Here is a 15,722-nt window from a genome sequence, read left to right as displayed (position 1 = left end):
CTCCCCCCCCCCCCCCCCCCCCAAAAAAAAAAAAATCCCACAAAAACAAACCAAAAAACAGAGGAAAGGTTTTTTTTAAATGCCTGGTTTCATACCAGTTAGGTTGCATGAAATGTCCACACTTAGTGTGACCTTCGTGGTAGCTTAATCATAAAGTATGTTCAAAGTGCCACGTGTCATGCAGGAAAACAATCTTTGGGTGGGTTTTGGATTTTTGCACAGGATCTAGGCGCATTCATGTAGATGCTTTAGTGAGTCTAGTTGTGTGGATACCATTCTGTGCCCTACCACTATAAGCATAGTAACCTTCAGCAAAGTCAGTGGAAAGGAACATGAGAATCTGCATCAGCTACGTCAGTCCCAAGTCAGCAGCTTGCATTAGCCTGCTGCAGGGATGACTTTTGAGCTCAACTCCTGGATTTTTGTTGTGCTGACTCTACTCGGAGAGCAGTAATAAAGACAAAGACAGTGACTGTATGTGCATGAGCAGGTAATTTGGTGCAATAGGACAATTAACAGTTGGTGCTGAGGTGCATGCATCTAATCTGCACGTGGCTTAGGGATTTTGCTGTGGATCATATTTACTCTGACCTTCAGGACCAAGCATCCCTGCCATGTATGTGATTGTCTGAAGGACCAATTATTAATTCAGACGTATGTTGCTATTAATATTTGAAGTGTATTTGGTGCATAGTTGCAGCATATCTTATAGTTTGGTTTCCTTGTGAAAGAATCTCATTAATGCACAGAAACTGTTCCTAAAATCAGACTGAAGCAGTAAGTGTGCATAATTCTTCAAAGCTGCTCTATTGGTCTGAACCAAACTGCTAATGTAGTTGCAGCCAATAATGAACAAGTAATGTTTTAAATAGTAATAGCTGAGTGGCTGATGGTGTCTCAAGATCTTTGGTATATAGAGAGGATTCTGAAATCCCTGGTATTGGGTCTTTGGGGGGTGGGGGCGTGGGGAGGGTTTTCTCCAACCCAGGGAGCTTTGGTGACACTTTTTGCTAATCTTCAGTGGCAGATCAATACTATTGTCTACTCCTGGGAACAATGTTTCTGTATTAACTGATTTGACCAGTTTACTGCAAGTTTGTAATGAATGTTCTCATGAATGTTCTCCCTTTTATAGTATTTGTATGTAATTGTGATCTATACTGGAAACTGTTGCTGGGAGCATGACCATGAAAGAGATTATCTGTTTGTCCAGATAGCTGAGTGGTCAGTAAGACCTGATATAACACAGATAGTGGTCAAGACACTATTGCTTATTTCAGCAGTGTACATCTGTTCATGCAGAAGCCTACGAACAGCTAAGTTACAGAAACAATTATTGGTATTCACCCACTTCAATGTAAAACAATGTGATTTTCCCTTAACCTGTTGAGGACAATTGAAACTAAACTGCCTTACTTTGCTGTGAAGCAGAAGAGGATGCTTGCATGATGTGAACAACATCTGTTTTATGCCCCAAGGTAGCACCTGAATGCTGCCACCGTCTGTCACATTTGAATCTCCCTTCTCATTTCCCATTCCATTTTAAACACACTCACACAAGCACACATACGTGCTCTCTGTCCCTCCCTCCTTCCCTGCTCCCCTGTTTGTTCTGGCAACTACTCAGGTTGTTGACCGTGAAGAACATGCTAGGTTGCTTAGGAACTTCAGTCAAGAAGGCCAGACAAGATAAAGGGGAGATGTGTATGTGGACTTCAAGGAAACTACCTCAACTACCTTCCTTAAGAGCAACATCTTAAACCACAACAGCTGTTTCTGCTGTAAATTTGTGATTATTGTCCTAAGCTACTGTCTATTGACAGATTTAAACTGTTCAGAGTTTGATATATTTGAGATGGTACTTGTAGTCTTCACAGAGTTGTTTCAGGAAATGAGGTTTGGAATATACACACTGACTTTTACATAAAACCGTGATAGATGAGAACAAAATAAAGACAAATGGCATAATTGTTAGTAGAGAGAAAACAGTGTTACAAGATAGAGTGTATATTAATGGTTAAACAGTAAAAGAGCTTTCAAAAATGTATCACAGGAAAAAAATTAATTTTAATTTGGTGTTTTGTAAAAATACTATACTTGTTATCACTCCTACCTGCATCAAACAATCACAGTGTCTTAATATGAGGAGGAGGGTTAACTGAACTTACATAAAATCATATGACTGCTGTTCATGTTTCAGTCATTGTAAGAGAACAATAGTTGCATTAACTGCTTTGTCATGAGTAAAATAAACTCTTATGATTCCTGAGTTGATATCAGCTATCCTACCTAATAATTGTCACAATACTTCATGGCACAGATATTTTAAAGCCTAGCAGCTCTCCCATTTGCAGTATTTGGGAATTAAGCTTAGCCCTTTACAAGATCTCCATTCCTTAAAATTGAAAAAGCGGAAGTCATCCCTTAAAGAAAGCAGAATCCCTAGCAAGACAGAAAAAGCAGTATCGGGTTCTGCAAATGCTGCTATCAGGTTGGTTTTTTTCTTCATATTTACATGATTTTTTTTTTTAATTAACATGTCCATTTGAAGTGTTGCTATGCATAAGATAAAAATGTTCTCTTGCTAGGCAGATTTTAATCATCAAGCTTCTGAGCTTAGAAATACAGTCTCTTCTTGGCTACAGTTGCTGGAACCGTGCGCTTCTTTAAAGTGCTTATTTTTATATATACCAAGAATTAAGATAAAGAAGCTCTCTTACTGTAAGTTAGCAGTCTTCCAGAATTATGTATGTGTAATGTCATTTATGTATTTTATCACTTTTTAAGTTGCCTTAAGCTTTAAAATGCAATTGGCTTCAATACATAAGAAAATGTTTACATTGGAGCAGTGGATATTGAGGACTTCAGAAGGCATTGATCTTCTATGCCAGTTGTGCTGTATTTCATACTTCTGGCAGATATTGATGGTAAAAGGTCTAAAATAAGTACAAAGAGCTGTCCCTTGTTGCAGAGAATGTATTGTATTCCAGTCTGTAAAATAAAATTTATCTATTCCAAGGAGAGGATGACAAATCAAGCATGGAGAGCCTGTAAGAACAGTACCTGCCATCTTACTGAAACCACCCCTGTCTCTTCCCTCTATAATCAGTAATGTAAATGTGGTTTGATCTCTTTTGTTCTATGATGCTACTAATTTTCCAACTAGGTGAGGAAGTACTTTTGTTTCTAGAAAGTGTCTTTTCTAGAAACTTTCTATGCACCAAGCATCATCATCTGAACTGCTGCTATCTTTTAAAACACTCTGGCTTTATTATAAACCAAATCTAATACTTCAGTTTCATGTCGCAGAATAGTAGGGCTGAATGGTTTGAAGTATTGTCACCTGCACGGTAGTGCACCTCTCATAATTTATGGCCAGTGGAAATCAGAATAATTCTATGTCAGCAGAATTTGTGATAAATAGCTTCTCTCAAGATTTCTAAATCATGTCAGTAGATTGTAATGCAAATAAATGCCTGCCAGTCCCTCTTCAGTGTAAGTGCTGTTGGTATTGCCAGATGTAGCCCAAAATGTATTATGAACAAGATAGGTAAGCAAAAAATTAAATTCAGTTAAACTCGCTTATTTCTAAAGAATGAATACTTCCAGCTTCAGAAGTATTTGCCAAACTTATAAGACTCTTGGTGTGGTGTCAAATTGTATTCAAGGTACCAGCAGTTATGGATGTGTCCTTGTCACTTATTCTTGTTGCTACTCTAACATTTATCCTTTGTCTTCATTCCAGTTTCCCTTCCTTGTTTCATTGTTAAAGCCTTCATATGATATATCGCTGTTTTCCTCTAGTAAGGTCTGGCAGGAAAGGACGTCGGCGGGTGTTTAGTCTGTCGGAGGCTGACAGTCACGGTGGACACTGGGTTTAGGTCTTCAAGCAGCAGCTGCAACAGAAACTCGCGCAATATCAATTCAGGCAGGTTCCTCCATAAGCTTTCAAAAGCCCATAACAGTTAATAGAACATATTTGGTTTCCATGCTGACAGCAATGAGGTAGGAAACTGAAGAAAGCATCATAAATATTTGTCTACTGTTTTTTTGGGGAGAATTGTAAAGCAATAATCAGCCGTTTCTGAAAGCCTTATCTGCAGTTTCTCCCATGTTTCTTGGCTCTCTTGCTAAAGATGGAAATTCTGCTATCAAGCCTCCAGCTTCAAAGCAGCTATGTCTTCATTTGCACAGGGGCAGCCATGGCTGTAGTGGAATTTAGTAAGCACAGGCTCCTGAATGGACAGTAATGCGGGTACTTGGCTAGCGGCAAGAAATCTATTTAACTCGGGTAAAATGGACAAGCATTCAGCATAAGACTGTCCTTGGACTGTGGTGGCACAAGCTTAATATTTCTGTGATCATCAAACTCAGGCAGATGGCTTTATGGACTGTTTAATTGCCTGAGGAGGTGAGGGGAAGCAGATGCAAAAAAGGTGGAAATACGCTTCAGACTACCTTCTTATTTATACAACCTGTTTTAACTGGTATTTGATTAATTTATTTTTTTTACTATCATGGCATGAAGGTATTTTACTCTGTTAATATTATATAAACACCTTTTTCATCTTTATATATTTACTTTGCATCTTTTCACTTAATGTCCTGTTATATTTTTGTTATTCTTTCATAGTATGTTGCTGTACAGCTTAGGACACTTCTCTGTAGATGATATTCATTCTTTCCTTTTCCTGTTCTTTTCTATCTTCTTTCACTAATGACCATCCTTAACATAAGTTAACATAACAGAAGTTGAGTGATTTAGTTTGGATTTTTTTTTGCTGTAATGATAATCTTGGTAGCATTATAGAAGTGCTGAAAAACATCTAAAGTTGCCGAAGCCACTGCAACCAGAGAGAGAGCTAGTAATACCCAGAAACTTGCAAAATGACACCTTGTTTTCAAACCTTGTTTGGTACTTAAATTTGGGAGTATGTGGGGGGTGTTTGTTAGAACTAAATGTTAACATCACAACTGTTTTAAGAAATTGACTTCATTCTCCTTGGTTTTGTTGCAGACCTGGCTTACATTTTTTGCCAGAACACTCTTGCTTAAATACATGGGGACTGGGGAGAGGTAAATAGAAATGCGGTTTTCCCCATATTAGATGATAACTTTTGGATATTTAAGAGTAGAGCATATCTTAGTGACTGGTTATTTTATTCAGGTAAAAATTATTTTTGCTCTTTCTATCCAAAAGTCAAACTGGAACCAAGTTTTAGGAGTTTGGGTTTTTTTGAAAGCCAGTTAGTATTTTTATGTGCAATATAGACAGAAGCTTCAGATAACGGGTAGAGAACTTAATCTCTAAACATGCTGGGTGCCTTGAAACTCTTTTGAATCAAGAGCTTGGTACCTATCTGGATTTGAGAGACAGACATTCTTGTAATAATCCCTTCTTGACCTTTTTTTTTTTCAGCTAGGGTGCATCTTTTTGCCAATTGTTATTCCAGTTTCAGAGACTTTAAGAATTCAGATCACACATAAATATCTATTTATCTACTTGGATCCTTCTCTGAATTGAGTATGACTTCAAAAGACTTTGAAATTTTGAGCCTCAAAGATTTTCTCATTAGTAATTATTGTCCTGAAGCCATGTATTCAGCTAACTGGGAGATGTTATATGTGAAAACTTTTTACATCAAGAGGGTGGTCTAATTTATCATTCTAATGCCTCTTATATACCAAATTTTTATTCCAAGATGCTGGATCTCTGTATTCTATTTTCTATTTAGTTTCCTTCATCTGTAGTCTAGGATTGTTTTCCTCTATCCTTGTATCCAAAAGATATGGGAGATGATCATGCTTAAAAACTTAACCTAGCACAAGCTTACAGTTGCAGCTTCACACTAAGTATACACCTCAAGTAGCCTATGGATTTGAGAGCTTGGTCACAAAGGTGTAAGTACCGCTCTCACAGCCGTAGTTTATAGCTGTGACTGAAGAGTAAGATTTTTAGTTAAGTATTAGTCCAGAAGGGATAAAATATTGCAAAATAGTAGTGAGAGCTATTGACTTTTTCTAGACAATATTAAAAATTCTCCCTCCCCCACCCCTTTGTGTACTGTTATTTGCTTTCAGCCCCTGCAGGGATGAGTGGCAATTTGCAAATACCTTACCATTTTGGCAGTAATGCCAGGCTGGGTTACAGAAATCTGTCACTGCTACCCTTAAATACAGTAACAGAGTAACAGAAATGAAGCTCTGACAGTAACTAATAAAATATTTAAAGTAGAGGAGAGAGACTTAGTTCTATCAATAGTAAATAAAAGCAGGAGGGAAGCATAGAAGAGCTCTAATTTTGTATTCCCTATAAATACTGCAGCTAAAATACTGGACAGAGTATGTTCTGCTTACATTTTTTGATGTTTTTATCTTTTTTCTGAATTTTTTCAGACTTTTGGATAGAAAATTTGAACTTGTTGACTCCAGATACTCTTTTTTTTTTAATGGAGACTTTTTTCAAATACTTTCTTTTTCTTTGTGGCATTAAGAAGGGAGTCAGTTTAGCATTAATTTAGATCCTATGTGGAAGGATTTGGGGACAATACAGCATAACAAAAGAATATGTATGTCTGTCATGATTTCAGTAAATGAAAATATTGAGAAAATATATTAATATTTTGTTGGGAGAGGGGGAGGAATGATTTAAGAAATGAACTGCAGAATCAGAAGTGAAATAGCAGAACTGCACCAGAAATGTGCCATATATAACATTCCTGTGCAGAATGCCATTGATTGACAATACTTTATTTACCAGAATGTCTCAGGCTTCTGAATCCTGAATTTTGGTGAATATTCGTACTATAATTAAGATTAAAAAATAATCTTGGCAAAGAACATTTTATATTCTTTTAAGATTTTATAAATTCAGAAAGTAAAATCACTGCAAAGAGATTCACTGTTTTGTGCATACTTAAATGTTAGTTTTTATCTTGGAATTCAGAGAAATGAGGCTTTATTTCAGTGTTTTCAGCAGTTCATTTTCCATGCAAGTCTTGCGTCACTTCCTCTGTTATCAATCACTACATTCTCACTAAAGCTTCTTAACAGCTAAAAAGAAGAATCTGCAGAGTTACTTTGGATCTGTCCTTGTTTTTCAAAAATAACCAGTGATGTCCTTTTTATTTAAAAGGAGACTTTTTTTACAATCTATAAATTTTGTTTTTACTAAAGCGAGAAGCTTTAGCCACCGATTCAGCAAAAAGTAAAATTGAGTGGTTTTCTGAAGTGGGAATACACTGGGGTTATCTTACCAGAAAGGTAAAAAAAACCAATAATCTTACTGTTATCCCACTGATACCTTACTGATATCCATTCCATTCTCAGCTTTGTTTTTCTTTTTTTTTTGCCTTATGTTCATGCTTTCTGTTCTCTTACAGGATTAATTGGAATCATATTGAAATGGAAATATTTTTCAGGTCACTGTGTATTAAAAAAAGAACCTAATTCTTAGCTTCTGTATTCACTACATTGCCTTGTAGACTTTTCTGCAGATGCCTGTACACTTGAACACATGCTGTTTCTTGCAAGAGCTCTAAAAATGGTCTGTCTTGAAGCTGGATACCTGTTACTTTCATGGCATCTATTACTCTAGTCTGAAAAGAAAAAAAAACTGACTTTTCTGGGCATACTTGCTCATATAAGGCTATATCGCCTCATCCCCTCCATTCACTATCAATCTGAGCCAAATGAGCAGTTTACTTGATAGTTAGCTAGGATTTTAAGGGGGAAAAGGACAGTACAAATAGGTGTTAATGTGTTTTATTGTGTGGGAAGGTGGAGTAGTGTATCAGTTTTCTGTGGTGTGTAATGCTTATTCCTAATTTTATCTGTGTTGTATGCTCCATGCTTAGGAGCACAAAAAAAATCATATAACACAAGTCTGTATAAAAACAGGCCTATTTTGCACACCTTTTGGTTACAGTAAGCACATTATTCTCCTTCCTGTTCTTCCATAGTTCTGCTTTCTGTAGTCAAGGTGTCACTTAAATGTGAATCTGGAAAATGAAATGAGAGAATGACTTCCAAATTTTTGTAGGAAACAAGCCACCTCTTGGGAAAACTAGTTGTTCAGGGGTTTTTATTTTTTACATTTCTCAAGAGCTTCCTGGTATGGGGTGGCTATTCATTTTAGTCTATACTAAATAACCGGAGAGGCTTTCTTTTTCTTCCCCTCTTTCCTCGCTACAGGCCTATTTTGCACACCTTTTGGTTACAGTAAGCACATTATTCTCCTTCCTGTTCTTCCATAGTTCTGCTTTCTGTAGTCAAGGTGTCACTTAAATGTGAATCTGGAAAATGAAATGAGAGAATGACTTCCAAATTTTTGTAGGAAACAAGCCACCTCTTGGGAAAACTAGTTGTTCAGGGGTTTTTATTTTTTACATTTCTCAAGAGCTTCCTGGTATGGGGTGGCTATTCATTTTAGTCTATACTAAATAACCGGAGAGGCTTTCTTATTCTTCCCCTCAATTTCCTCGCTCTAGGAATATTTCTGATATTGCTGCATATTCTGATACTAAATGTGTAAAATTTTCTGGTTCCTAATTTGAACATATTCCTGCTGGCATTTTATGTTATGCCTTCATAATATTTTGTTTTATTTCTAATTACTAAAAAGTGAATGTGTAAGCATAGTGCTTCACAGAACTGCATTTTCCATGCAATTATTCTTAAATATTCATAAATAATAGTATACTGTTAGGCTTAATGTACATACTAAGTTGAATATTCATTGTTTCTTGGTGTTTTCTTTTATTAGATGACACTTCAGCTCCAGAGCAGCCTCAGATGACCATTTCTGGTCAGACGATGTTGACTGATGAAACTCTTTCAGCTGTCTCAAAGTCTAGCAAGAATACTGTAAAAAACAGTGACATAGAAACAGCAAACCTGTCTCCTAGCCTGATTCCTGCACAGCAGCCCACAATATCATTAATAACAGATGACAATACGGATGCACTAAGTGTAGAGTCGCTTACACTGGTGCCACCAGTTGATCCACACAGCATTCGAACATTCAGCTGCATTCCTCAGTCCTCCTTGCAATCTGAAGTTGAAGTTTGCAAGGTAAAAGAGGTAGAGGAAGAGCGTTCTGACTAAAGCCCACCTGCAGACTGTGATAAACAGTGAAGCAAATGCAACCAAATTCTTCGTTGTTTTTTCTTTGGGAGTGCAGATATTTCTTGAAGCCTGAGGCCATCTGGTCCGCAAGAAGAGGCCCACTGATGAAAGAGAATGTGGGCAGCTTTTAGAGTAAACATCAGATGCTCAGCATATTTAAACTGGAGAAGAAAAAAAAAAACTTTTGAATCTGGACTGGTTGTTTCCTACCAATTTCTGTTATACAAGAACATGAAAGTATTTCAGAGCACCTACTTTCTTTCTATTACAGAGTTCCAGCTGCAGGAACTACGTTAATTGTAAAAGGTCTACAGTATTATGGCAAAGTGAAGAAATTTTTGGATACCGGGCTTCAGGATATTGTATCATTACTTCTCTGAAACTGGAGACGTACTATTGACAAGAAAAAATATATATTGTAGTACAGAGATAACATTTCCATTTGAGATATGGTGTGGTTTTCAGTTTGTTGTTGTTTTGGTTTTTTTGGTTTTTTTTTAATCCTGATCTAATTCATCTTTTGGAGTTCTGCATGATACCGGCAGGCTTGGCCACTTTCAGTGTTGTCTTCACAGGACTCCAGACTTCAATATTGTGTTTTCCACGTGTAATATTTATTTCAAGGTTTGATTCAAAGCAAGATATATATCAAACAATTTTTTAAAACGTAAAAGCCTGAAATATAATGACAAATGCTTATTCAAATTAACATAAGGGATTTTTGAGACTACTTTAGTCTCTGCTTAACCAGCTACAGAGGAATGTGAAATTTTAAGAGATTGTTATAGCTTGTTTGTTTGCTTCTGACAGTCAAATTGCTACACCTCTGAGGAATAATGATGCCCTTTCTACTGAAGGACAACTTCTAGAAGCAGGCAGAAGCAGTTTTACTCTAAAGAGGTTTTTTTAAATTTTTCATCTTCATGTAGGAAGAAGGTCACCACACCTAACTGATAATTCCTTTGCAAGTCTGAAACTCAAAAGGAAAGGTATCGTGTGGGGTTTTTTTCCTATCTGGGATAGTATCACAGTTAAACAACATTGCTACATAAAAGTGATTCTGAGTTTATGCTTGCCTTACTTTGCTTCCTAGATCCTGATACCAAGTTGACAGAAAGTAGTGGAAAAGTGTTGATTAAAGTTCGGAATGTTCTTTGCTGATTTGATACGTGATTTAACATGAATGGAATTTTAAGATTTCTCATCAATTTCCATGTGTGTTAATTTAAATTAATAGTAAAATGAGCAGATTGTCATTATTGGTCTGCTCATAACATTGAGTGCTTTCTGGCTCTCAAAAGATTGAAGACTAGTATTTACTTAACTTGGTATTGTGATTTCAGTCATCAGTGCAATCTGTTTCCTCACTCTGTCTCTACTAACATTGTTTTCATATCAAGTAGGTGAATCTGAAAAGTTTTTACCTACTTCCCAGTCTCTTATTGTACCTCTTCCTGGCTGTCAGATGCAATCCTTGAAGTGATTTTAAATATTATATTTATATATGAGATTGACTAATCCACAAGTATAACTCTGCTTGCTTTTTCCATTTCTTCCTTCACGTAATAACTTAATCTTTGTAAAATGTGTATATAAGATGTCTGCTATTGAATGCCAGCAATTTTTTTTCTTCCCTTATTAGCTTTTACATGCAGTTTTGTTGATTTCTAGTTTTCTGTGACTTCTACTTTGTCTCAAATTGAATTAACCAATATTCTGACCATTCCAGAGTAGCCCAAACTCTAAATGAATTCTGAGAGTTAGGTGTCCTTGGCACTGCTATGGATGTGCCGAGGGGCACATCCCACATACGGGATGAGAATTTGGCATTGCTGGAGTAAGAGCCTACCTTTTTTTTTTTTTTTTTTTTGGTCATATGCTTAGGGTGAGTTTACACTGCAGTCACTGTTGCAGCTAATGTACATGTACCTGAACAAGCCTAAGACATCAGCAGCAATTTGGGCACAAGGAGCACATAAATTTTTATTAGCTGAACTGATTGCAGTCTAGACTTCCTCTAGTATGTTGCAGCATTACACTGTAGCCCCAGTAATATTCTGAAGATCATTATAAAAAATGATGCCTTACTTAATTTGAAAGCATTTTATGTTAGTTGTTAACCTTAACTCTTGACCTAGATTACACAAAATGCCACTGTGCAGGCTGAGTTCTCTTAAATAGAATTAATTTTAGACAGGAAAACCTTGATCTTTCTTTATCTAATTTCAAATTCAGTTCTAGCAAGATTAGGACCATGCACAAGGAGTCTTTTTAATGGGTATGCATAATCTCACCCGTGAGCCGTACTGCAGGAGAAATGGGACAAAGGGAAAGAAAGCTGACTTTGTGCTTTTCATTGCCTTTGAGTGGCTTTTATATCACATGACCAGTTGTCTACTGAGAGCTTCACAGGAAATGACTGAGATAGATACTATTATTAGGAAAATAGAAGGCTAGGTCTACTATCTAGGCTGCTGCTGGCAGGGCCTTGCTGGTCAAGGGGTAGTAAGGTGGGATATCTTTTAGCAGTTCTATCAAAAGCTCTCTGCAAAGATGGAATTACACTAGGAAAGCTCTGACTGCACCAGCTCTACCAATGTCGTGTTGTTACATAAATGCTACGACTGGTACAGACCAAGCTAAATCTCTGAATGATTATGCCACAGAAGCAATTGATTTTTTTACTTGTTTGCTTCTAATATTAAGGTATATGTGTATACAATTTGACTGTGCTTCATGCTGCATTAGGAGACTTCAGAATGTAAAAGCTCTGGAGATGCTGAAATAATCTGTCATTAGCCATCTTTTGTTTCTGCAAGTACGGTGTTAGTCATCTCCAGTTCCTTGAAGAGTATCGTGTCTATATCTCCCTTATCAGAAAAACTCAAGGGCTGCTTCCTTATTCCCCCTTTCAGTGTAAAAAGGAAACTCAACCAAGAAAGCATTAGCACATCAGCCACAAATGTAATTTTTTTCTAAACAAAAGTTGATTTGAGTCAGTGTAACATCACTCTTTTTAACCAAATCCAAATACCAAGTTGCAAATGAGAGCAACAGCTAAACAACTGACCATTCAAAAAGCTCACTATTTCAGTGTAATACTGTAGAGGGAGGTAGAGTCACTCTAAAATAAATATAGCAATGTTCCAGAGCAAATGCCAAAATTTTAGAGAGATGCTAAATTCTCAGTGTTTGTTTGTAGAGGCCATGCCTATCTTCAGCCATATTCTGTTAACATGAAACAGTTGTATTATGCTCTTCCTTTGGAGAAGAGAAGCCAAAGAAGCCAAGGCATACTGAATGTTACTTTGCTATTTTATGGTCTATGTGTCTCATTTTATCAAATTTTACCAAGATATTACTTGTTTAACAGAACTGTGTTGCCTTCACTGTTAGGTCTCGCTGCCTCTTGCTGGTCCCCTTTGCTTTTCTGTCATCCAGTGTACAACAATGAACAAGACTTGAGCTTTTCATTTGTGAAGAGAGTAATGGTGGCGTACACTTGGTAATTTGGTAAAGAAGGGAAGGGAAGGGAGGAAACACTAGTGCCCAATTCTAATGTCTGCTTCACCATGGAAATAATGCTTTGCTTGCAGTGTAAAACTTGTGTGCAAAAAAATAATTGTTTTGCAGAAATTCTTTGATATAGAAAGAAGCCAAAGGTTAAGCTTTCTGCACTTCATTTTACAAGCTGTGTGGATTAAACCAAATTCATTAGAAATGTGGTCACATATATTAATACTAAAAGCTGTATTTTGTGTGTGAAGTCATGAATTATATACAACATAAGGACTGAGCTCACTTGTGTTTTCCGCTGCTAATTCATGATAAACTAAAATTCTGACTTCTTTTCCTTAAATTAAGCTGAGCTTAAAAGCAAAAGATATAAAATTACACCTGTTAAGAAGCTCAACGTTCTTCGCTTTACAACACAGTTGGAATTTTCCTTGAAGTCACTTGGTGAGGAAAAATTGGGAATACCTTCCAGAATTCATTTATTCTTTTGCAATATTGTTGCTAACGGACAGGTATGTGACATTCAAAAACTCTTCTTCCATATCCAGAATTTAAGACTCAAATCTAGATCAGTATTCAGAATTTGTCAATGTCCAGTGGTTCATATGAACCCTTTGCCCAATAGAGACAGAATACAGGGGGAAATAATGTTCCTTTGTGGATATGAAGTATTCTTGTGTGTAGAATTTTAAAACTGATGGTTAAAATAGTTTGTTTATAGCAAAATCAGCAATCTTTAGGATTGATATTACTGTGATTTGTTTTTCTAATTAAGCAGTAAGACATGAGTGACTATAATTTCCACACTTACTGCAAGTGGCCTGGGATGATTACTTTAAGCAATCTAGGAATTCAATAATTGCCCTGCAATTGGGTGTCATTTTACTAGTAGTAAATTAAACTTAAAACTGTATGCTTGAAGACATATGTAAGCTATCAGACAAGCAGGTCAAACTGTATGTATAAGTATGAAGCCACTTCATAAAAGTAAACACTTTAATCACATGGTGCTGTCAGTGCTGTAGTGTAATCAGTCACTCTTTTTGCTGCACATGTTATAGGTAAATAACTACAGAACAGCCTAATGAATAGTTTCACTAATCTGCATGTAGTACTCTTAAAAAAAAAAAAAAAAAAAACAACAACAAACAAAAAAACCCCACAAACCCACCATGCTAAGCATTCTGATGTTGTCTTCGCTAACCAGCTAAAGTTAAATGGGGAGTTGCTTTTAAAAGAACATTGCACAGGCAGCTGTCGTCTAGGAAACTGTTTTAATCCTATAGTTGAATCAAAGATTTGCGAAGAGACATCAGATGGGGGCATCAGTGAGATCTAGGCATTTTGCCTCAAAGATAATGAGTCTCCTTGATGAGTCTCCTACTTATTTTCAGGCAACCTACTGCTAGGCATCTAAATATATGTTGGAAATTCTCTTCCTAACTGTTACTGTCACTCTTCTTGAAAGAGTTTTTTGGTATGTCACTGTTTAACCATCACTGGCCTACCCTGGGATATCACTAACCTGGGCACTGCACTTTTATTATCTAGAAGTCTTTGAAGTGGTTCTCCTGTACTTGCCTGCTCTGTTGCTCTGACCTTTCCCAACATTTGCAGCATGAATTAGAAACAAATAAAATGACTCGTACTGTCTCCTAATAATAACTCTTACTGTCTCCTATTGGCTTCTGAAAAGCAGATGGTGATCCAAGCAGGGCTTGCTAGGGTGGGATGTTTTTAGGGGATGGGAGGGCGGAAGTGCTTGGGTTTTTTTCCTGCTGCTCAGCATTTTTTGAGCAGCAATAAAGACATGGGGGATGCAGTTCTGGACTGAGTCTCAAACAGAAGGTTCTTTCATATGGAAACATATTTTTATATTACATTTGTACAGAATTTTCCCTATTTTGATCTCCCAAAATTTTTAGATTTGCGCATTGCTCAGATTTTTTGTTTTGCAAGGTGTTATAAAATATGTACTTTATGTTTATTAATGTTTATTAATGTATTATAAATGTAAAGCTAAATTTTGCTTGTCTAATAAAAGTGCACTGTAGCGGTATCTGTTTTATTGTTTTGCTGACTTGAATTCATTTTTTCTTAATATGAAAAGGAAATACTTGAGTCATTGTTATGACTGTCTTGTTAGAATAAATGTGTGGAGTGCATTTATTTATAAAAATAACTTAAAAGGGCTTAAAGCAGGTAATGACTAAGAATACTTGTTGATGACAAAAGTTAGAGTTAAATAAGGTTCAGACTAGTATATAGTGTTCCCAGGATTCTTTTAAGATCGTAATCTTAATATACATGAGATTTGTTTTCATCTTGTTCTCATTACTTTTGGTTATGGGTACTCATACTAAAGTAAGTTTAAGACATAGTAACTGCAATCTGATAACTGAAGTATGTATGAGGAGGTGAGAAGGTCTGAGGTTTTGTATTTGGGTGTATTTAAGGACTAACTGTGGCAGAAATATTACAATGAACATGAAGATAATTTTGAAAAGGATTGAGAATAGATTCAAGTGTGTGAATTTACAGACTATTAGAATTTCTAGGAGCTTTGTTTTGCCAGCGATAGCACTAAATAATACATTGTTACAACTCTAGGGGACCTGCTGGAAGCGTTTTAAACTTAGGGGATAACTTTAAGCATCTCCACTTGTGAATAGGTGTGTTGATATTTTTGTTGCAAACTTTTTACTTCATTTTGAGCTGTTTTCTAAGTTTGAGTGTTTGAAGTGCAAAGAGGGGGAAATGTATTTTTCTAGAAGAATGAATGTACCTGGGATTTAAACACTACATGAAATGTCTTTCAGAATTGTCTTTTCAGGCAATAAGTTATAATTATTTAATGTAAGTTATGTTAGACATTTGGAGTAAATGTGACAATATCATATGTTATTAAAGAAAAAAATGTAAATAATGTCTTTCAGAATTGTCTTTTCAGGCAATAAGTATTAATTATTTAATGTAAGTTATGTTAGACATTTGGAGTAAATGTGACAATATCATATGTTAATTTAAAGAAAAATGTAAATAAGTGTCTGGGAAGGGAGTGAAATTAGAAAATATTGGTG

General features: G+C 36.2%; 1 protein-coding gene across 1 annotated transcript in view; it reads left to right on the top strand.

Annotated features, from left to right (window-relative positions):
- The window catches only part of CLEC16A (C-type lectin domain family 16 member A), a 79,056-nt gene extending 64,241 nt beyond the window's left edge, over positions 1 to 14,815 (top strand). The window contains 1 exon segment of the mRNA XM_019472675.1: positions 8,765 to 14,815. Coding sequence (XP_019328220.1) covers positions 8,765 to 9,105 — 341 coding nt within the window. The 3' untranslated portion in view covers positions 9,106 to 14,815.
- Positions 14,816 to 15,722: the final 907 nt, after the last annotated feature.

Source organism: Aptenodytes forsteri, unplaced genomic scaffold, assembly GCF_000699145.1.
Source record: "Aptenodytes forsteri isolate BGI_AS27 unplaced genomic scaffold, ASM69914v1 Scaffold84, whole genome shotgun sequence".
Classification (NCBI taxonomy): domain Eukaryota; kingdom Metazoa; phylum Chordata; class Aves; order Sphenisciformes; family Spheniscidae; genus Aptenodytes; species Aptenodytes forsteri.
The sequence above is the reverse complement of the archived record's forward strand: the minus strand, read 5'-3'. Positions and strand labels throughout refer to the sequence as shown.